This window comes from Phoxinus phoxinus (assembly GCF_949152265.1).
Source record: "Phoxinus phoxinus genome assembly, chromosome: 6".
Classification (NCBI taxonomy): domain Eukaryota; kingdom Metazoa; phylum Chordata; class Actinopteri; order Cypriniformes; family Leuciscidae; genus Phoxinus; species Phoxinus phoxinus.
This window is the reverse complement of record NC_136881.1, coordinates 19,826,382-19,849,700: the sequence shown is the minus strand read 5'-3', so window position 1 is coordinate 19,849,700 and position 23,319 is coordinate 19,826,382. Positions and strand designations below refer to the sequence as shown.

The following is a 23,319-nucleotide window of genomic DNA, read 5'->3' as shown; positions in this document are numbered from 1 at the left end:
TAGACGTAAGCGCTGAAACCATTAAAGCTCACGCTTACTGATAAACAATGTTTCCCCTATATCACTCACAAGCACCACTGTTCGCGCCACAAATTGTTCTCCGTCCCTAGCGACTGAGTTACTGAATGTGAAACAGCAGGCTGCTGCCGTCAGCGAGCAGCATTACTCAGCCAACGAGCTTCGCGCTGATACCTCTGTTTCAGTTTCTCGAGCCCGCGCAGTGCGGCGCTCAGAACACGGAGACCATTCTGCCCCTAGCTATGCGTGCGAAAGCATGGGAAGCGATTCCGGGCGTATCAGAAGGTGCTGAACGTTGTAAAACAGGGCTATACGCTGCAGTTCGCCCGCCGTCACCCGCGCTTCCGAGCCCGTGCCGTGACGAGCGTGAACCCAGAAGTAGCACACCTACTTCGCGCAGAAATAGCAAAACTGTTGTGCAATAGAGCCGGTACATCCTTCTATGAGCGAGTCAGGCTTTTACAGCCTTTATTTTCTCGTGCCCAAGAAGGACGGAGCGCTCAGACCTATATTAGATCTGAGACATTTGAAGTAAGCTCTTATGAAAAGACCGTTCAAAATGATCACGACCAGACAAATCCTCGCGCGGATTCGCCCGAGGGACTGGTTTATTTCTCTCGATCTGAAAGACGCGTACTTTCAGATACAGATCATACCCCGTCACAGGCCATTCTTGAGATTCGCCTTCGACGGTCAGGTATATCAGTACACCGTCCTGCCGTTCGGCCTGTCTTTAGCACCCCGTACATTTACGAAGTGCATGGACGCGGCTCTCGCTCCCCTGAGGCGTCAGGGGATGCGGATACTGAACTATCTGAACTGAACTGACTGGCTGATTTTAGCACAATCAGAGGCGGAACTCGTGTCTTGGACCAAGAGCTCACTGCTGCCCCATCAGTCAGCTTCCTTTCTGGGAATACAGCTCGACTCGGTGGCAATGGCGGCTCGCTTGACGGCTGCCGTGTTCAGCGTCTGGCCGCGTCTTTCCAGAAAGACAGAGTGTTTCCCCTGAAAACGTTTCAGAGAATGCTGGGCTTTATGGCTTCAGCCACAGCAGTGCTCCGGCTAGGTCTATTGCGCATGCGCCCTCTGCAACGCTGGCTCAACACTCGTGTACATCACGAGCCGGGGCTTCCGACGGTTTTCGAATCAGAGTGACTCAGAGCTGCGTTTCAGCTGTGCAGCCCTGGTTAGTGACCGACTGGTATCAGTGGGGTGTGACGATGGGAACTGTCTCGTACCGAAAAGTTATCTCGACGGACGCCTCCAACCTTGGTTGGGGCGGGATATTCGAGGGCAGACCGGTATATAAACTGTCTGGAGATGATAGCGGTCGAGTACACTGTGAAACACTTCCTCCCATCTCTGCGGGGCCACCACGTACTGGTTCGAATGGACAACATGCCTATGGTATCATACGTGAACCGCCAGGGCGGTGTCAGATCCAGGATTCTCTGCGATCTGGCGGAACGCCTCCTTGTCTGGGCTCAGCACCACTTGCGCTCGCTCAGAGCCGCGCATGTGCCAGGACGCCTGAACGACGGACCGGACAGACTGTCCAGGAACAATATTCCCCCCGGGGAATGGTCCTTGCACCCTCAGTCAGTCTAGTTATTGTAGCACCGCTTTGGCAAGGCGAAAATCGACCTATTTGCATCAACAGACAACTCCCATTGCCCAAGGTTCTTTTCGAAGAACGAGGGCGCTCTGGCCCTGACATGGCCCAGATGCCCGTTATACGCGTTCCCTCCGGTCTCAATGTTACCAGAGGTAATCAAGAGAATCAGGGAAATGCGTCATTCGGTGCTCCTCATAGCCCCCCGATGGGAGAATCAGACGTGGTTCTCGGAGTTGGTGCGGCTGTCAGACCCAGCCCCATGGCCGATCCCGGTGAGGAAAGACCTCCTTTCCCAAGCCGGCGGGTCGATTTGGCATCCTCATCCAGAGCGATGGTCTCTGCATGCATGGATAATCAACGGGTACCCATTGCTTTGCCAGAAGGGGTCGTGAACACGATCACGCAGTCTAGAGCCCCCTCTACTAGGCGGCTTTATGCGTCTAAATGGTTTGTGTTTACCAAATGGTGCACGGGCAAAGGCCTGGAACCACAAATGTGCGGAGTTTCGTGGGTGCTTTGCTTCCTTCAAGAGCTGTTGGACATGGGCAGGTCCCCCTCCACGCTCAAAGTATATGTCGCGGCCATCGATGCCATCGATAGGAAGGAATGAGCTCATCATCCGCTTCCTTAGAGGAGCCAGGAGGATGAATCCCCCACGGCCCCCCTCGGTTCCTATCTGGGATCTTTCCTTGGTCTTAGAGGCCCTGAAAGCACATCCCTTTGAACCGTTACACTCTGTGGATCTGAAGTACCTCGCGTTCAAAACCGCGTTTCTGATTGCTCTGGCATCAGTTAAACATGTGGGTGACTTACACGTGGTCTCTGTGAGCGCTGCGTGCCTCGAGTTTGGACCTAATGACTCTAAAGTCATCCTTAAACCGAGACATGGCTATGTCCCCAAAGCGATCGGCACCCCGTTCAGAGCGCAGATAATTTCACTCTCAGCTTTGCCGGCATCAGGCAGCGAGGTCGACGCGAACCTCCTTTGCCCTGTCAGAGCGCTGAGAATTTACGTCACACGCTCCGCCGCCTTCAGGCGCTCGGAGCAGCTTTTTGTTTCGTTTGGTGGGCGCACCAAGGGTCTCGCCGCCTTGAAACACAGCCTATCCAGATGGATAGTGAACGCTATTGCTGCGGCTTACGCGTCAAAAGACCTGCAATGCCCTTTGGGCGTTAGAGCTCACTCCACCAGAGGCATGGCCTCTTCGTGGGCTTGGTCCAGCGGGATTTCTATCCATGACATTTGTACGGCGGCAGGCTGGGCCTCCCCGTCTACATTTGTTAGGTTTTACAACCTAGAAGTCCCCGCCTGCAGGCTAGACTTCTTTCAGTCTAAAAAAGTCCTAACGACTGACTTGGTGAACTGTGCTACAAGGGTAGATGTGTTCAATATAAGACCGGTGGTGCCGCTCTGTATGTGTATCCCCTTATAAAGTGCTTATGTACATGTGCGAGCCCACTCTGTTGGCCACCTGTTTCTTACTTATCTATGTCCCTCGGGGCGTTCCCTCCTGGGATTCACGTTGTGACTGCTTAGCGCACACGCCGTTGACTAGGGGTACGAGAGAACCTCTCGTAAGAGAACGTACTCGGTTACCTAACGTAACCTCGGTTCTCTCTAGAAGAGGGAACGAGTACTGCGTTCCCTGCCGTGTCGCACAACAAGCTTTTTTTGCTTCAAGCGATGAAAACCAAGTGTTTGCAGCCCGAGCCCCCCTTTTATACGCTAAGCCACTCCCATTTTGGCGGGCTTTGACGCGAGGCACGACACGAACATTTTAAAATGTCTTCCTTTAAATTTTACAAATATTAGGCCTATTACGCCTTTTAAGTCATTCTATTTTTTTTACATTTTAATTTATTCATTCTTTAGTCAGTTATAAATATTAGTATTTCATTGAACTTTCTGATATCTGCATACACATGCTTGTGCATCATGTTTCCTGTGTTTTGCCATTTTTATAGACAGCAACAAAATTCGACACTTGCGTCGAAGAAAATTGTGGGAAGAGAAGAGAAAACTCTTGCAAACAATCAAGCTCTACAATGAGCAGGTGGCAGATGAGGAGCGCATCGTTGAGGAGAAGGTGGAGAGCGGGCTCTCTGTGGGGGGAGGAGACAGTCTAATATGGCCATGGGAAGTGCACAGTGGTATGTAGCAATTTCTAACTAAGGCTATTTTGCACCCTGCACCAGGTTATGGGATGTACATACACTAATGTTTTGCCTGCTGTTTAGAATGTACAGGTCAAATTTGTATTGAAGGGATGTTATTTGTGTGACTTCAGAATCCAGCAACATTCAACACCAAAAGATTTTTGATGTGTACATGTCAAAAGTGCGGCTTCAAGAGGAAAAGATCATTGTGATGAGGGAGATGAGACAGCACTGCACCTATCTCAGAAAACTGGCTGGAAACATTAGGACAAGGATATCAGAAATGTCTTCTGGCAGAAACTGTGGTAAGAAGCTAACTTTTATTAGATTCTTGCTATAATGCTTTTGGGGATCCTATAAAACCCCACTCACTTTGAGATCCTCTAACATTATGGCTTCCTTGTGGCTGGATCTAAATGGTCTGTACTTCTTTAGTAAAGTCAGTTAATGAATAGCTCAACAACACTAACTCAATGGAAGTATTATCATGCCTTGCTTTTATTTTTTCCTTCTATGCAGTTTAAGTGAAGAGGGTCATCGCGGGCTACTGTGTCTTCTTCATGTAGCCCCTAGGGGGCTTTTTTGTACCAGTCACAAGTTGAAAACAAACAATCTGAATTTTAGATGTTTACAAGCAGGCTATCCCAATAAAGGGAAATAAAAGGAGAGAGGGACTGGAGTATTATAAAAAATAAAAACAATCTATTTTATTCAAGTTAGACACACACATGAAAAACAGACATTAGGCCTCTGGGCAACAAATTCAGGGACGGGGACAACAAAGTGCAAAGTGTTTGAATAAATAGCACTCAATAGAATTTCAGCAAGACAAACACACAGAATAAATACAGCACATCACAAATCACATGCACACAAAAGCAAAAAAAAAAAATCTTACACTCAACAAACCAGTGGCCACACAACAAAATTGTCACCTTTAGCTTCATAGATGGATAGGAAACCACTGTTCATTTTTTATTTTATTTTATGTGATTCTCCAAAACTCAGTTTACAGACAGCAGGTCGGTTTTTAAGTTTCACCTCCGATGTTTTCACGGACTATTTCTGCAGTCAACTGTGGTGCTAGAGCTTGCAAATGACAGCAGCCTCTTGCAGGGGTGACTTCCCCAAGCTTTACCCATCTCATCTTGTGAACATAATGACCTTTACTGTACAAAAATGTTACACTTACATTGATGTAATAGTTTGATTGTTTTATACTCTATACACCTGTATAATGTTATTCACAGGGATTGTGGATACTTTTGGAATAAACCATTTACTGTAAATTACTGATTTTTCATTTTTCTCTTAACATTGTATGCCAGTTGTATACAGGGTACATAACTAAAAGTAATCACAAAAAATAAAATTTTCACATGTTAATTGTCAAGTAGGTATAGAGTTATGTGTTGTATTACTTAATTATACCCATAAATAAGACAAGTTTTTCATTATCCTGCTGCATAACTTTGCTCTGGATACAATAATTAACACTAGACAACTGGTGTTGTGCTTACAATCATAGGCAATTTGCTTTCATTTATGTCTAGCCTTTTATACATACCAGTACATATATTTATGTATGAATTTCCTTGTGGTCTTTGTATCACATATAACTTTGTTCTTTACATTGAAAAGTGCTATACAAATAAATTTATTTGTATCATTATTTTCTGTATAAAAATATATTTAACCAAAAGAAAACGAATAGAATAGGTTAATTGGAGACTCATAAAATTGCCCTAGGTGTGAATGGGAGTGTGATGGTTGAGTGATGGACTGGCGATCAGTCCAGAGTGACCCTGCCGCTCTCCAAAATGTCAACGAAAACATATAGCATCTAGTGCCTCGATTTCAACATGAAAACACTATTTTTAATAAGGAATATTATTATTTTTTTAACGCACCCTTCTTCTGTTTCTTTTTTAATAAAGGATGACATATTTTTAAATTATTTGTTGGAAATGTCAGTTATTCATATTTCTTTCCGTAACACTTTTTTTTTTTTTTTTAAGCACCCTTCTTCCGTTTCTGTGGTCAGGCTCACGGTTACCTTAGCAACTAGCATGAATCTCCCAAACAAGCAATTTTGGCTGATAATAATAACCATAAGATGATGTTTTTGGTCTGAATTCATACAACACGTATATGCTTTTGCAGTTGCATGTCTGTTAGGAAGTTACTTTACTATAGTTTTTTTTTAAATCCTACTTACTTACAACCCTATTTTGCCAACCGGAAGAACTACATATTTAACGGGCTGTCTATCACGTTGTAATCTGCTGCAACAGGGAATTGTAGTTTTGTTTTTGTAAATTACTAAAACATGTAAATGGATGTCTGGAGTATAAAACTGAGAGTTCATTAATGGGTATGGGGGATGTGAAACATGATAGTTTGGTCAGAATTTGATATTATAAATGATAACTAGGTGAGATTAAATTTTTACCATTTTTGGTGATGCCACCAATTGATGATCGCACCAAACGGTATCCCTCATGATGGAAGAGTTCAAGAGCTTGACATAACAGTTGGTTTCATCATTGTAGCCCATTCAGTTGCTGAATTATAAGACTCACCACATGCATTAATATCAAAGTTCAGAGGTCAATATCTCAAAGCAGGAGTCAGGTACTGCCTTCAGATTGCAATGCTGTTACTCGGCTGATCAAGACCCTTCCAGTGATGTGTTTCGTTTAATCATATGACAAAAAAATTATTTTCACTCTGCTCACTCAGCCCTTGTGTCATGCATGCATTTCAAAGAAACATGAAGTGGTGTAATGTATAAATGTTAATTAAAATGTATTTGTTGGACACAGTGGCCAAATTCGTTAATGAAATGTTTATTTTGACTTATTTGAATCACAGATGTCACTGTGGGCCTCTTGGAACGTTTCTTTTTAGAACGTTCTGTGCTGTTCTGTCGGAAAACATCTCCAAGACGTTACACACCATATGACTAGTAAGTCAAAGTCTAAATCACATTCTTTGCTGTCCCAAATTAATTGATATAAGTACCAGTGTAGAACACTTTATAGAAACTGTGTCTATTCCTCGTTTAGTGAGGCCAAACAATAAATCTACTGTAGGATCTAAGAAAAATCTAATTGTGATTAAACCAGAAAATCTCAATATTAGTGAACAAAAACAATTTCTTAAGCTAGGTCTTCTAAACATTAGTTCGCTTACACCTAAGGCGGTTATTGTAAATGAAATGGTCACTAATAATAGCTTCGATGTACTCTGCCTTACTGAAACCTGGCTTAAATCGAATGACTATTTCGGTCTTAATGAGTCCACTCCACCAGGATACGGTTATAAGCATGAGCCCCGTCTGATTGGTCGTGGCGGCGGTGTTGCAACAATCTATAGAGATATTCTTAATGTTACTCAGAAAACAGGTCACAGGTTTAATTCGTTTGAAGTACTTGTGCTAAATGTTACGCTCCCAGATGTAAGAAAGAAATCCCTATTATCTCTAGCCTTGGCTACTGTATATAGACCGCCAGGGCCTTACGCTGATTTCCTAAAAGAGTTTGCAGATTTTCTCTCAGATCTATTGGTCAATGTCGATAAGGCAATAATTGTTGGAGATTTCAACATACACGTTGATAACACAAATGATGCGTTAGGGGCTGCGTTTACAGATTTATTAAACTCCTTTGGGGTCAAGCAAAACGTTAGTGGTCCCACTCATCGTCTTAATCATACTCTAGATTTAATTATATCATATGGAACCGATCCAACCGATATAGATATTATACCGCAAAGTGATGATGTCACTGATCATTACATGGTAACTTGCATACTACGTACGGCTGAAATGTGTCATGTTGCGCCGCGTTATCGACCAGGTAGAACAATCCTTCCAACCACTGTAGATAGATTCTTGAATAGCTTACCTGATCTATCTCAGCTTCTCAGTGAACCCAAACAAACAGATGAACTAGAGGAAATGACTAGCAGTATGAGCACCATTCTCTCTAGTACATTAGAAATTGTTGCACCAATTAGATTAAAAAAGGTTAGAGAGAAAACTAAAGCACCATGGTACAACAGTGCTACGCATGTTATCAAGAGAGAAACTCGTAACTTAGAGCGCAAATGGAAACAAACAAATTTAGAGGTCTTTAGAATCGCGTGGAAAGACAGTATGTCACGTTATAAAAAGGCTCTAAAAGCAGCCAGGGCTGAGCATCTCCGCAAACTAATAGAAAATAACCAAAACAATCCAAGGTTTTTATTTAACACTGTGGCTAGATTAACAAATAAACAGACATCACCTGAACAAAATATTCCGTTACATTTTAATAGTAATGATTTCATGAATTTCTTCACTGAGAAAATAGAAAGCATCAGAAACACAATTGTAAATGTACAATCTTTGACAGCGTCTTATGATTCAGCCTCAATTATCGCCCCTCAAGAACAACTACAGTGCTTTACAACTATAGGACAGGAAGAGCTAAATAAACTTATCACTGCATCTAAACCAACAACATGTTTATTAGATCCAATACCCACTAAACTACTTAAAGAAGTGTTACCTGTAGTGGAAGAGCCTCTTCTCAATATTATTAACTCGTCTCTATCTTTAGGTCACGTTCCAAAAACGTTCAAGCTGGCAGTTATAAAACCACTCATTAAGAAACCACAATTAGATCCAAATAACCTAGCAAATTACAGACCCATTTCAAATCTTCCATTTATGTCTAAAATACTAGAAAAAGTTGTGTCCGCTCAACTGTGCTCTTTCTCGCAAGAAAACGATATCTATGAAAAATTTCAGTCAGGATTCAGGCCACATCATAGCACAGAAACTGCGCTGGTTAAAATTACAAATGATTTACTTTTAGCTTCTGACCAAGGCTGTATCTCAATACTAGTTTTACTCGATCTTAGTGCTGCGTTCGACACTATAGATCACACAATACTCTTAGATCGACTTCAAAATTACACTGGTGTTCAGGGACAGGCATTAAGCTGGTTTAGATCGTACCTATCAGACCGTTACCATTTTGTCTATTTAAATGGGGAAAAATCAAAGATAACGTCAGTAAATTATGGAGTGCCGCAAGGATCTGTATTAGGCCCCCTGCTATTCTCAATTTATATGCTGCCACTTGGTAATATTATAAGAAAACATGGAATAAGTTTCCACTGTTATGCTGATGACACTCAATTATATATTTCATCAAGACCAGATGATAACACTAAATTATCTAAAATGACAGAGTGTGTTAAAGATATAAAATATTGGATGACGTGTAATTTTCTTCTATTAAATTCAGATAAAACGGAGGTATTACTGATTGGTCCAAAAAACTGCCCACAAAACCTCTTACAATACAACCTTAATCTAGATGGATGTCCTGTTACTTTATCCTCTACAGTAAAAGATCTGGGTGTTATACTAGACCGCAACTTGTCTTTTGAAAATCATATTTCAAATGTCACAAGAACAGCCTTTTTCCACCTTAGAAACATTGCTAAGCTACGTAATATGCTATCAGTTTCTGATGCAGAAAAGTTAGTTCATGCATTCATGACCTCGAGACTAGATTACTGTAATGCTTTATTAGCTGGTTGTCCTGCATCCTCCGTAAACAAGCTACAGTTAGTCCAAAATGCAGCTGCTAGAGTTCTTACTAGGTCAAGAAAATATGATCATATAACACCAATTTTATCATCTCTACACTGGTTACCTATTAAGTTCCGTATCAATTACAAAGTATTGTTACTGACCTATAAAGCCCTAAATGGTTTAGCTCCTGTGTATTTAAGAGATCTTCTATCGCCATATAATCCATCGCGCTCTTTAAGATCGCTAAATTCGAGGCTTCTGGTCGTACCTAGGATAACTAAGTCCACTAAAGGAGGGAGGGCGTTTTCACATCTAGCTCCTAAACTCTGGAATAGCCTTCCTGATATTGTCCGAGGCTCAGACTCGCTCTCCCAGTTTAAAACTAGATTAAAGACGCATCTCTTTAGCCAAGCATTCACATGATGCATCTCATACCTTTTATACTACAGTTAAATCAGATCAAATGCATTCATATTATGAACAGCAGCTACGCTAATTATTTCCCATCGGCCTTTTTTGTTGTTATCTCGGGACGCCTGTCCCTATAACTCAAATAGAGTTCGTCAGCTCCAGTTATGTATCCAGCCTCTCATGGAGACTTCAGATGCCCCAACGCCTGTGATGAGACGACTCGACGCCTGTGAAGAGACGACCCAACGCCGGCGATATGTTATGCCCTAAATTTTATGATTAACTAACTGTATTTTTGTATGTATATTTTTGAAATGCATTTTCTGTAAAGCTGCTTTGAAACAATATGTATTGTGAAAAGCGCTATACAAATAAACTTGAATTGAATTGAACGTTCCAAAAGAACCACAACATCCTTTTAAATAGACTCGAACATTATGTTGGCATTAGTGGAATTGCACTAGCATGGTTTAAATCATACTTATCTGACTGTTATCCGTTTGTAGCAGTAAATGAAGAGATGTCTTATCAATCACAAGTTCAGTATGGCGTACCACAAGGCTCAGTACTAGGACCGCTGCTGTTCACTTTGTACATGCTACCATTAGGAGATATCAGTAGGAAACATGGAATTAGCTTTCACTGTTATGCCGACGATACTCAGCTGTATATTTCTTCAAAACCTAGCGAAACCTACCAATTAACAAAATTAACGTAATGCATAGCTGATATAAAAAATTGGATGACTAGTAATTTCCTACTACTAAATTCAGAAAAAAACTGATATTCTTATTATTGGACAAAAAACTTCCACACGTAATAACCTAGAGTACTGTCTAACACTTGATGGCTGCTCTGTTAAGTCTTTCGTCGTTGGTTAGGAAACTGGGTGTGCTCTTTGATACCAATCTTTCATTTGAAAGTCATGTGTCTAGTATCTGTAAAACCGCTTTCTTCCATCTTAAAAAATATATCTAAATTACGCCATATGCTCTCAATGAATAATGCAGAACAATTAGTTCATGCGTTTATGACCTCAAGGCTAGATTATTGTAATGCTCTACTGGGTGGTTGCCCTGCACGCTTAATAAACAAACTACAGCTAGTCCAAAACGCAGCAGCTCGAGTTCTTACCAGAACCAGGAAGTATGACCATATTAGCCCCGTTCTGTCAACACTGCATTGGCTGCCTATTAAACATTGTATAAATTTAAAAATATTGCTGATCACTTACAAAGCACTAAATGGTTTAGCTCCGCAGTACTTCAATTCAATTCAATTCAATTCAATTCAATTCAATTCAAAGTTTATTTGTCACATACCAGTTATAGTTCATACAACAAGCAGTGAAATGTAAGCCTGGTATTCCTATAGACTGTGCAATAAAAACATACCCTAAATTATTTTAAAAAAATTTACACAATTGAATAAATATATTAATATTAATAACTAGTAAAGTACATAAGCAGTGCCATTTATTAACCCTTATCGCCAGAGTCCTTAAAGTGCCATATTTTTAATGTCCGAGTTGAGTAGTCTGACTGCCTGAGGAAAGAAGCTCATCCAAATATGCAGTCTCGTTGTTATCAGCAATGAAACCCATCAAAACTGTATCATCTGCAAATTTAACAATCGAAGTGGAGCTATGAGAGGACACACAGTCGTACGTATAGAGTGAGTAGAGCAGGGGACTCAAAACGCATCCTTGTGGTGCTCCTGTACTCAGGGTAATGCTGTTAGAAATGGTCTGACCCACTCTCACTACTTGTGTTCTGCACTTCAGTGAGCTCTTAGCGCATTATAGTCCTTCACGTCTACTGCGATCTCAAAATTCCGGCCAGTTAATAATACCTAGAATATCAAAATCGACTGCTGGCGGTAGATCCTTTTCCTATTTAGCACCAAAACTTTGGAACAGTCTTCCTAACATTGTCCGGGAAGCAGACACACTCTGTCAGTTCAAATCTAGACTAAAAACAGCATTCTGAACTTGATGGCTCTGGGTCGGCAGGATTGACGTGAAGTTCTGGCTTGACTGGGCTGATGAGGTGAGGATCAGGCTGGACGCGAAGATCTGGCTGGACGCGAAGATCTGGCTGGATGTCTCCCACAGTGAGTGAGGAACCACACACACACAACGTACGGTCAATGAATTTGACAAGAGGTAAGTCGAGATCATCCTGCAGCAGTATCTGGGCGAGTGGATCATCTAACCCGCTCCAGAACTGCTGTTGAAGGAAGTCCTCATCCCATCTCCCATCCTGGTAAAGGTGCAGGAAAACTTCAGCAAATTCCTCCAGAGTACTACCATTCTGGTCAAACATAGTGGATTCCTTGGTGTTCACGGAAGCACTGTCTGCGGGCTGTGTAGGATCCATAGCGGTATTTGGTTGGTCGTTCTGTCAGGTTTGGTGTTAGTTTATTACAGTACTTAAATTAACTCTCAGGAACAAAAGGAAACACTCAACCTTACATTAGACATTAGACGCTCGGCTCTTTTAGTGGGTGAGAAAAAATGTGTGACACAGCGGCGAACACACACACAAAACACACACACTGGAGAAAAGGATATTTTCCACACTGGATAGCGATGAAGGGAACGGCGGCTGAAGGCGGCGAGATGTCGATCCGGCGGCTTCAGTTGAGAAGGCACGTCCTGCAGCGATGCTTCTCGACGGCCGTGGCGGCTTCCTCTCAGGATCCAGCGATGCGAGAGCTTCGCTGAAGAGATAAAAATCAGAGAATGGCAGAGAATGGCAGAGAATGGTATTTGTAAGCCTAGGCCACGCTTATTCTGGCGGAGCGCCCTCATTGGGTCAAGCGTCATGAGATGCCTTGCATAGGCATGGGCACAGCCAATAGGCGTGCAAGCTAGTTCCTCCTGTGGCTGTATGCTGCTGCAAAGCATTTTACATTATTACAAAATTAAGGATTAATTTTTGGCTTCAATATCTCGAGAAAGAATCTTTCCCGTAGCGTCTTCGACGCAGTACGAGAGAACTCTCGTAAGAGAACACGGGTTCATCAAGTTTGTTGAAATTCATCCTCGTTCACTCAAGTCAGCTTTGACAAAACTCCTCTCAGCTAGCGTAGCGCGTCTTTTCAAAGTGACTAGCAGCCTTATCACCTGACCTGAATACTGCGCACTGATTCGCTAAAACAGACTTTTCGGGTCTTTTCGTTTCTGCTGTAAAAGATGAACTCGCGATGCACGCTTAATAAACAAACTACAGCTGGTCCAAAACGCAGCAGCTCGAGTTCTTACCAGAACCAGGAAGTATGACCATATTAGCCCCGTTCTGTCAACACTGCATTAGCTGCCTATTAAACATCGTATAAATTTAAAAATATTGCTGATCACTTACTAAATGGTTTAGCTCCACAGTACTTGAGCGAGCTCTTAACGCATTATAGTCCTTCACGTCTACTGCGATCTCAAACTTCCGGCCAGTTAATAATACCTAGAATATCAAAATCGACTGCTGGCGGTAGATCCTTTTCCTATTTAGCACCACAACTTTGGAACAGTCTTCCTAACATTGTCCGGGAAGCAGACACACTATGTCAGTTCAAATCTAGACTAAAAACACATCTCTTCGGCCTAGCATACACATAACATATTATAGACTTCTATAATTCAATGTTAGGCTGCATAGTTTAGAACAGCCTGGACCGGGAACACTTTCCGTAAATCCTGATGTATTTGGTACATCATAAGAAGGATGGCGTCTACGCTAATATTAGTCTCTCTGTCTATCCCGAGGTTTACCGCTGTCCACCGGAACCAGGCCGTATCCAGATCTGATGAAGGACCAGCGCCAGGACACGACGACGCCGCTGACCTGAAGTGTCAACCAGTCTCTCCTCCTCTCCACTCCGACTTCAACCAACCGGAACTGGACAAATACTCTGATTCATTCTGAACTTCTGACCTGTAATGCTCCTGAATCATAATCATACACTGTTCACAAATTGGCCAGAGGAGAACTGGCCCCCGACTGAGCCTGGGTTCTCCCAAGGTTTTTTCTCCATTCTGTCACCTGATGGAGTTTTGGTTCCTTGCCGCTGTTGCCTTACCTTCTGGCTTGCTTAGTTGGGGACATTTAATATTCAACAATATTATAGATCTGCCTTAAAGGTGGATGATGATGAAATTGTTTTTTGTATTATTTTCATGTTATCACTGTGAAGCTGCTTTGATACAATCTGTATTGCAAAAAGCGCTATATAAATAAAGGTGACTTGACTTGACTTGACAGTGGAAAATACCGGCTTTTGTGACAAAGGGTTCAGTCAATCTTGTCAGGGGTCTATTTCAGCTGAGAAAAGTTACGTGAGGATGTGGAGAGTGTCAAAATAAAGGTACCGTATATCAATGTTTTATGTGTGGCATCGATGCATCGTATCGTTAGACATTTGATCGATGCATCGATCGTATCAATGTATTGTTACACCCCTACTGATTACCAGGGCCCCAAGGAGAGAGAGGGCCCTTGAAAAGTCTGGAATATATTTTATTTGGAACATGGGGGCCCATCAGGACTGCCTATACATAGGGCATATGATGCAAGTATGTGTCATTTTGTCATCAGAGTCACATTTTGACAAAGGAATGTTAGGTTTTGATAGCAGAGTTTCAATTTGACACAGATGTGAATGGTATATTTCCCAGTGTTGTGTCATGTTTACTTGTGTGTAGAGTTTTGGCACAATGAGCGAAATTTAGCAAAATGTGTTCAAGCAACGGGCAAAAACGGTAAGTCCTATTGTACCGAATTTTGGTTGTAGTTCCACCAGAGTTCCAATGGGGGTGATCGCCCAAGTGCAAAATGAATGGGAGTCTATGGAGCTAGACGGCTAAATTTGTCTCTTTCACCCGATTGCCGTTGAGAAATCTCAGATTTGATTGTAGTTTTTGCAAGTTCAACATGGGTTATAGGTCGAAAGTTGAATGAACGAGTACTTATGTCCTTTCGATTTCTTACAGGTTGAGTTATTGTTGCCCATAACACGCTAGCATTTTGCTAATGAACGCTGATTGGTCAGTGAAGGACTGATTACGACCAGAGATACCGCTTGATGGCATCCAAAGCGGGGCCAGAATGTCTTCTAGCAAAAACTCTTCTAGCACGTGTATTTACCTGTGTCAGCTGTGTTTTCGATAAAAAAAGAAAAGAAAAAAAAAAACCTGTGTTGTCGATGCCTCGAGAGAAAAGAAAGTGCAGAGCACGAAAGCACCAAAGTGACTGAAGGATTGCCGTAAAGCAGTATCTCTGGTCGTACGATGTGTATGACGTCATTGACATTTTAAAAGACCTTTTAAAGCAAATAAGTGACTCTAATAAATCTAACACCCAGCAATGAGTAATTTATTTGCATCTCCTTTCAAATAAAACATTCAAATTACTAGACAAAAAATTATATCCTGAGAAAAGTGTATTTTGAGGGGTATAGCTACATAGACCTCCATTCATTCTGCACTCGTCCTGTGAGCGCCCTCATATGGAACCAGATTGGAACTGCAACCAGTTCAGAAGCCGGAAGTTTACTGAGAGTGGCAGTTCTCCCCTTATTAGACATTATCTGGTAGGATATAGAATAACATATATACTACTGGATTAAGTGAAATTATTTAATATAGGATAAGGATACTTTGGTCTATTCCAGATTTTATAGTCCAGTCTGGAGGAGCTGAACATGCAGCGCCTGGTGGGCTACTATGGGAGATGGAATGAGATGGAGCATCAAATAATTAGATAAGGATGGATATATGAGAAAGAAGAAAATAAAAATAAAAATAAGGAAAATCTGATCATAAGAAATCATGACTGCATAACAGCAAAGGTAGGTGGCGATATGCACTAAGAATGCAACGCGCCAAAAAACGAAAGAAGAAGAAGAAGATGAAGAAGAAGAGTGTCAGTGGTCCATTTGGGTGATAGGTGGCGGTAATTTGGTAATACACTTGTCTGGGATCCGCCGCAGAAGAAGAAGAAGAAGAAGAAAGACGAGCACGCTAAATCGGTGGGGAAAGCTTCTTTGAATAAACGGTATTTACAAATATAGACATACATTTAATGAGGTACATTAAGACGTATTTCGAAATGTCCAGCACATGTATGTTTATGGATTATGTAGTCACGGTTGTTGTACAGTGTTAGTGTCACTCGTGTGTATTGACAATTCTTTCTAAGCTACAGTGTATCAGTGACGTTATTTCACAGTAGGCTAATTATGCATGGCAACAGTCATATCAGTGTAAAATGAGTTTAATCGGTGTCGGACTCTGGGCCTTATTTTATGTATCCAGATGGAGATATTGTCAAAACAAGCATCAATATCAAGATTATTTAGCATTTCCAATTTATGTATTAAATTATTATTTGTATTATTGTATTCATTTGTATTATTAGGGAAGGCCTAGGCTACTTTTTTTATTAAATTGAGAGACTATCATAATTATTTTGCCACGCAATAATTTCATAGCCCATCACCGCATAACCAACACGCTGTGAGGATAATACAAAAATATTACATTGGCTGCGTTTACACTTGGCGTTATAACATGCGATCGAGCAGATCGGATCATTAGCCAATCAGGACACGGTGCGTTTACATTTGTTCATATTAAGTAGCCTCCGTATCTGGATAACCCACCGGATTTCTGTTTTTGCATAATATTTAAATTAGGTCTGTAGCACGACACCAAATTAAGAGTAAAGATGATACAAATTAAGCAATGTCCCAATTGCTTTCACTCACTCACTTTACTTTCCTGTGCAATCTCCAGTCTTAGATCAAATTACGTTTTTTGAATGGAATACTTCCAGAGTTGATCATACAAAAATAACTGGGTTTATCATGTTAAAAAAGTCACATCATCGATCATCGGGGTTTAAGATTATAGCGTGCAATGACTGGGAGATTAATAAACATGCTGAAACAATAAAAACATTCAACATTTAAAACATAAAAAAAAAAAAAAAAGTTTATTCCCATTATTCCTCTGGCAAAGCAGTGCACGCTCTTCATTGAGATCTCATGACTCACAGCTGTGATTGTAGGCTACAGGTGATCGCCTCGTTCAGATAATGTTGCGCAATTAAAATGAAAAATGACACACAGTATCATGCAAGTCTAAATAAACTGTTTTAAATATTGACGTTTATTGTAAGGTTCAAATAAGTTTAATCTCTTGTCTAAACTGCGTCTGGCCATTATTTTCTGACAGCCACGTGGGGAGACTGGGCGGGATTTATATGACGTCCACCTGTGAATGCAGACACTATGGCTGGATTGTGTTTACATTACACTGAGATCCGATCACAATGCGTCCTCGACTACCTCTGGACCAGGGGCCTCATTTATAAAACTTTGCGTAGGATTTGCGTCAGAAGTGCCGTACGGATGAAACATTTTTGCGGCTTCATGTCACGCCCATAGTTGCCCATAAATAGTCCGTGAAACGCCCACAAGTTAATATTCATCGATTGCGAAATCATGACAAACACAGAGAGGAAATAAAAAAAACGTAACTTCACTCAATGTGAAGTAGAAGTTATCGTTGCCGAGGTGGAAAAGAGGAGACAAATGTTGTTTGGAGGGCACAGTGTGGGCATTACTAATGCCAAAAAGGCACTTGAGTGGCAAAAGGTTGCAGACGCCGTAAATGCTGTAGCCTCACAACCTCGGACCGTGGCCGAAATAAAAAAGAAATGGTCGGACAAGATCAGCAATTGTGCGTCATTACGCATTGTGATGGGGCATTTTATTTCCATCCATTTAATTGCATCTGACAAGCTAGATGTCGGTTATAACCTACGTGGAAATGGAAAGTAGTTCAGTGCAAATGTAATTTCTTGCAGCTTTCTGAGTGGTTGAGACATACGTCATATTATTTTATCAAAAATAAAACAAACTAAAGGCATATGCATGAATACCATGATAGCTGATGAATAAATATTTACTATGAAAACAACTTTCCCCAGTGGACAATTTATCTATCTATCTATCTATCTATCTATCTATCTATCTATCTATCTATCTATCTATCTATCTATCTATCTATCTATCTATCTATCTATCTATCTATCTATCTATCTATCTATCTATCTATCTATCTATCTATCTCCCTAATTATCTATCTATCTGTCTATCTCCCTAATTATCTATCGATCTGTCTATCTAATTGCATCTATATCTGCTCCGCCAGACGGACACATTGACGAGAATATCAGTTTTGTACATTATTTCGTTCTGTTTACCATATTATTTATGAGGATGAATTGCATAACATGCCAATATTATCGCAGAACATATTTCACTTTTCTTTTTGCAAATATGTGTTCATTTGCATTTCTGTTGTAATTTTCGTTTGATTTTGTTTGTTTTACACTGCAGATCGATCGAACGGGTTCGTGTAGGCTGTTAATTGTAAGACTTGCTTTGTTATTTATGAGAGGCAGTATTGCCATTTCTTTTACACAACGGTCTACAGTTTCACACACTTTCACGTGTTTCTTCCATCTGCCGACGGTGTCGCCATTTCTCATTTCACCCGTTTGTGTGCGTACGCCTGGGTCAGAGCTTGCGTGAAGGACCGCACATTTTCCCGTGAAGTTTGCTTTTTATAAATACCAATTATTGCGTAGAGAGCGGCGTACGCCGCCTTTTGTGCGTACGCAACGTTTATAAATGAGGCCCCTGGACACTCTGATCGGATAACATTCCGATCAGAAACGCGATTACACTTGTCTTTTTTAATGTGTATGTGGACAACATCCGGATACAGGTCGCATGTTAATGCCAAGTGTAAACGCAGCCGTAGAAGCTTACTCCTCATTGAAAATTGTCTAAAACATTTAGGTCGGGGCATATATTATTAACAGTCTATAATATGTCCGAACACTGCAATAATTAGTCATCAATGAAAATTAAAAACATTTTTTTCAAATGCATTGTTTAACAAAATAATAAAAGAGGCACGGTGTAGATATCGCAGATGGGTTGGAAGACGTGGGTAATGGTTAATCCATTTTGTAACACGAACGGGAGGTAAGCAACAGTAATTTGTAGATAGTTTGAGCTACAGAACTTAAAGATCTCCCTCTTCTCGTTTTGTTGTTGTTGTTGTTGCTGCAGATGAAATGGTTAAACTTCTGTTTTCGCGCAGGTGCAGTGAGGGGAAAAAACACAGAGTTTAGGGCAATCGGTTCTGGCTCTGCTTCAACTGTGCGATAGTCACGAGGAGCGACCAAAATTTCTAACATGCCATAAATTCATCCGACCATCCGATTGCCGGTCGGGAGGGGTTAATCACCTCTCGTTTCCCCCTGTACACTGCACAAGCACTGCACAACAAATGACTCAAGGCTAAGCTGAAAATCGGCCCGACACGGAAAAAGTGTCGCACGAGTCAGAATTTGGCTCAAAATTTGACGAAAATCGCACAGTGTATGCCCGTCTTTAGTTGCCCTAACTTTATATTGCGGCGATGTGCTGCAGTTCTAGGGTTTCACTCAATAATTCAGGATTGCTGGGCATATAAAACGCTTAGCTTAATGGACTAATGCAGTGATATAAAAGACCAAACTCGCACCTTGTTGACAAGGCTGAACTATATGGCTAACAGCAAACACTCAGAATATGAACTTAATGCTCAAAGTTTCCCGCTAAGCGTTTCCCAGTAATATTCTGGCTGTAAAATTGGCTTGATTGGACATTCGCACATTTAGGGACTGTCTCTAAAATTACATACGACATTGGTATACACGTTTCTAACTTCAATAGCATTGGAAGAGAATGACTTGGTCATAAAACCAACTGTAAAGTGTTCATGTAGGTGTCAGGCATGATGCACACCTTAATTTTTTAAAAACATTTATTCAAATAAATGTAAGTTTGCTATTGAAGTTAGATACGTGTATATCAATGTCATATGTAACTTTAGAGAAGAACTTTACGGTGAAGACACTGAATTAAAGCCCATGTTGCAGGTTAACCACCACTGTCGATTAATGGGTGCATAAATCACTCAAGATATGTATATCATTTTAAAAATGTCTCAAAAATGGACTTGAATACCATTTTTTACGGTTTTGGCATTAACGTTTTTATTTACGCAATTCGGTGATGACGTCACGTTGGGGAGAAGTGGAGGAAAGGTAGCCTGATGGCCGTCAAAGCCAATGAAATGCATGGTCTGAGGAGAATGAGTGGAGAGTTGGTGAAGTGTCCTGGTGAGTTGCTATCATTTAGCAACGCAGCAATGAGATAACGACACATTTTTTTTTTTTTACTGTCATTGAATAGCACCGAGTGAAAAATCAACGTTTTCTTTATAGTGGCAGTGATCATGACGTTAGTTCAGATAAGTACCGGTAGCCTTTGTCATAGTACTGGTAAACTTTGTCTTTGTCATCTAGAAATAGAAGGCATCGTGCTAGCTATATGGGCGTTTCTAAGCGTTTCTCTTCCTCCGGTGAAAATGTTGTTGCAAACGTAGCAGCCGCGTGTCTGTCGCGGTGTTTGGCAGGTGCTTGTGCGGGTGGTGCCGTCCCATGGAAACCACGTTGGAAAGCTTACTGTAGGGCAGTGAGTGCGTTTTGGTCGCTGGTCGAGGAGCTCATACCCGCGACCAGATGTGACGTGCCTCACTCAGCATCCAGGAGGCATGCTACCTGAACCCGTTTTTTCTGAAGATAGCATACACACATTTCAGGCAGGATCATCCCCTTCAAGCCAGCACGCACAAGTATGTTAATTGTTTGTTTACTTTTTTTACAAAGTCTTATGAACCAACTTAAACAGTTATAGGTGACTAGAGATGTGGTGTTGTATAGACAATGATCATGTTCTATCATCTGAATACTCTCGTCTACTATTCGTCTCTCTAGTCACTATCAAGGCGGGCTTTGGTAAATTCTCTCCCCAAGGTGACGTCATGCAATGCATTGTGGTGGAAAGATTGTGGCGATTGTTGCTGCTGTAAGATAGTACCTAGTTTTTCGTATTATATTCCGTTTTGTGATACCCAACAACATAAAATACAATGGATAACAGTTTAAATGTTCATTACCAACAAGCAAATTGCACAAATTCGTTGAAAAATTAACCCCGCAACACAGCCTTTAAACATAAAAACAGCCCTCATAATAATCACAAACACTTACATTTCTATAAATTAGTTTTATGAATGAATGGCTTGCTAACTGTTGCTCTGGTCTTTGCCAACAACACGCGCTTGCGCCCCCTGCTGGTGAGGTTGATTAACAGCAGATGGAGATTATGCTCGGTAATCTACTGCTTTTCCTGCAGTTCCTGGATGTCAATGTTGAATTTACTGTCGAATTTGTGGAAGCGAAATAAAATTGATTGATTATAGGTTGTATTTTTAAACAGTTTGAATATTTTGGAAGTGAAATATGAAATGTGAATATGGATTATTAAATTTGTATTATTGAATTTGTGTTTAAAATGTTTTGAATTGAAATATTCACTGCTTTAATATACAACCATGTTGAATTACAGCCCACAAAAATGCAAGCCCTAAAAATACAATGCATTAAAATGCAAGCATGGTTAATGCAATGCATATTTTTCTCAAGTAGTGCAATCTAACAGGCTTTTTTTTTTTTTTCAACATTTGGCATTATTTTACTTCCATACCCCCCCCCCCCCCCCCCCCCCCCCAAAAAAAATGTACACACACACACACACACAAGATTCTGCCATAACAGGTATATTTTATTGTAACAACATAAGTGAAAGAGAAAATTATTTCTCAATTGCACAAATTCTTCATTAGAACATTTGAAAAACACACTTAAGAGAATCCAGTTATTTAACTATTGCATTACCATTGCCAAAATACAATGAACACAATTATGCACAAAATATGACAGTATAAGTTATCAGAACTTAAAGGCACACCGCATAACTTTTGGCCACTAGGGGTGCTAGACCTGCAACTTTCAGCCCCTAGAGGCCACAAGTGCCGCAGCACTGTCGCAAAAGTCAAGAAGACATTCACTTAATAAATTAATTGCACAAAAGTGAACAGAAAATAATGTCTGGTCAGGTAAGTCGCATAGACCAGGGGTGCCCAACCCTGCTCCTGTCTGTCCTGCACAGTTCATCTCCAACCCTAATCAAACACACCCGTCTTTCCAAGATCGACTCTTGTTTCTCCTCGAGCACGATCCCTCTCGCGTTTTCTCTTTTTTGCCTCCTCAGAAGCAGTTTTAAACTTTTTCCTTGCCTCAGCCATGGCCAGGAGTCGAGCAGGCGGAAAAATAGTAGCAAAAGCGTTAGCTCCTTGAGCATATCAGAGCTTGTGGTCACGTGACGGTTGTAAAGTGATTCGTTCTCCAGGCATTCTCCAGGTCACATGACCTGGCCAAAGACGGTGCGTCTTCTCCAAACTTACGTAGGCGGTATTTCAAGAGGGCAGCCCCGCTCGGAGCATTGATAGTGTCAAGCGCTGTATATTGGCTTGAGGAATCATTTAAAATAACTCATATGCTTCAACTCTTTAGGTCACAAAATGTATATACACTATATCTGGGGTGCCCAATCCTGCTCCTGGCGATCGACTGTCCTGCACAGTTCATCTCCAACCCTAATCAAACACACCTGAAGCAACCAATTAAGATCTTCAGAGCACGGCAGGATCACTTGAAAATTAAAGGCAGGTGTGTTTGATTAGGGTTGGAGATGAACTGTGCAGGACAGTCGATCGCCAGGAGCAGGATTGGGACCCCCTGCACTATATACATAAATGTGCCAAAAATATATACAATCAGATATTTAAAAAATGCAACAATAATATAAAATATTAAGAATAATATACAAATAAAATATAGAATAATTATTCTAAATAGCACAAATCCTTCAACACACAAATGTAAAAACACTAAAGAGTAACTAATTATTACACTATTGCACTAAGAACAGAAAACACAAACTAAAACCTGACCTTTCTGGCCTTCCTTGATGCAAAATCATCAATGAAGTCATCGTATGAAATCTGCTCCCCTATTGAGTGATTGATACTGATGATGGCTGATCTCAGGTACGACTTGATCAACTTTAGTTTTGAAAAGCTCCTCTCTGCTTGAGCCAAAGTGATTGGCAGAGTAAGCGCAATCCTGAGAGCAGTCCAAAAGTTGGGGTGGATCTCCGATAGATCCTTTTCATGCATAAAAGTGATAAGCTCAAGGAGGCTCATGGTCTTTGATGGCAGGTCAGGGAAGTTCTTCATTTCCTGCACAAGCTCTCTACTGTCCAAATCAGAGTGCCCCTTAAAGTGCAGTGTGGTGCCTAGTGGCTCGTATTGCTCTGCCAGCTTCTCATCTGCAAGACTTGGGAAATTTGTCAAAACCCCGAATTTCTTTCCCACATTTTCCAATGTGGAGAATCTCTCCTTGACGGCTTACGTTGCTGCATCAACGACTAGGGCTGTGACGGTGGCAGTTTTTTACCACCGCAGTAGTAATGGACCAACTACTGGGCGGTGGTGCGGTGG

At 41.2% G+C, this 23,319-nt stretch overlaps 2 protein-coding genes across 5 annotated transcripts in view; both read left to right on the top strand.

Moving 5' to 3' along the window:
- The window catches only part of LOC307000414 (uncharacterized protein), a 108,718-nt gene extending 98,497 nt beyond the window's left edge, over positions 1-10,221 (top strand). Inside the window, exons 3-6 of the mRNA XM_079615996.1 lie at positions 3,602-3,787; positions 3,925-4,098; positions 6,668-6,761; positions 9,941-10,221. Of these exons, the coding sequence (XP_079472122.1) occupies positions 3,602-3,787; positions 3,925-4,098; positions 6,668-6,761; position 9,941 (455 nt within the window). The 3' untranslated portion in view covers positions 9,942-10,221. The remainder of the gene's footprint in view (positions 1-3,601; positions 3,788-3,924; positions 4,099-6,667; positions 6,762-9,940) is intronic.
- Positions 10,222-15,657: 5,436 nt separating this feature from the next.
- Positions 15,658-23,319, top strand: part of psip1a (PC4 and SFRS1 interacting protein 1a) — a 148,743-nt gene continuing 141,081 nt past the window's right edge. For 2 of the 4 annotated variants that reach the window (XM_079615994.1, XM_079615992.1), the window contains exon 1: positions 15,658-15,818. The gene's annotated coding sequence lies outside the window, so the exon portion shown is untranslated. Of the gene's footprint in view, positions 15,845-23,319 lie in introns of all 4 variants that reach the window. The other 2 variants (XM_079615993.1, XM_079615991.1) reach the window with 1 other exon arrangement.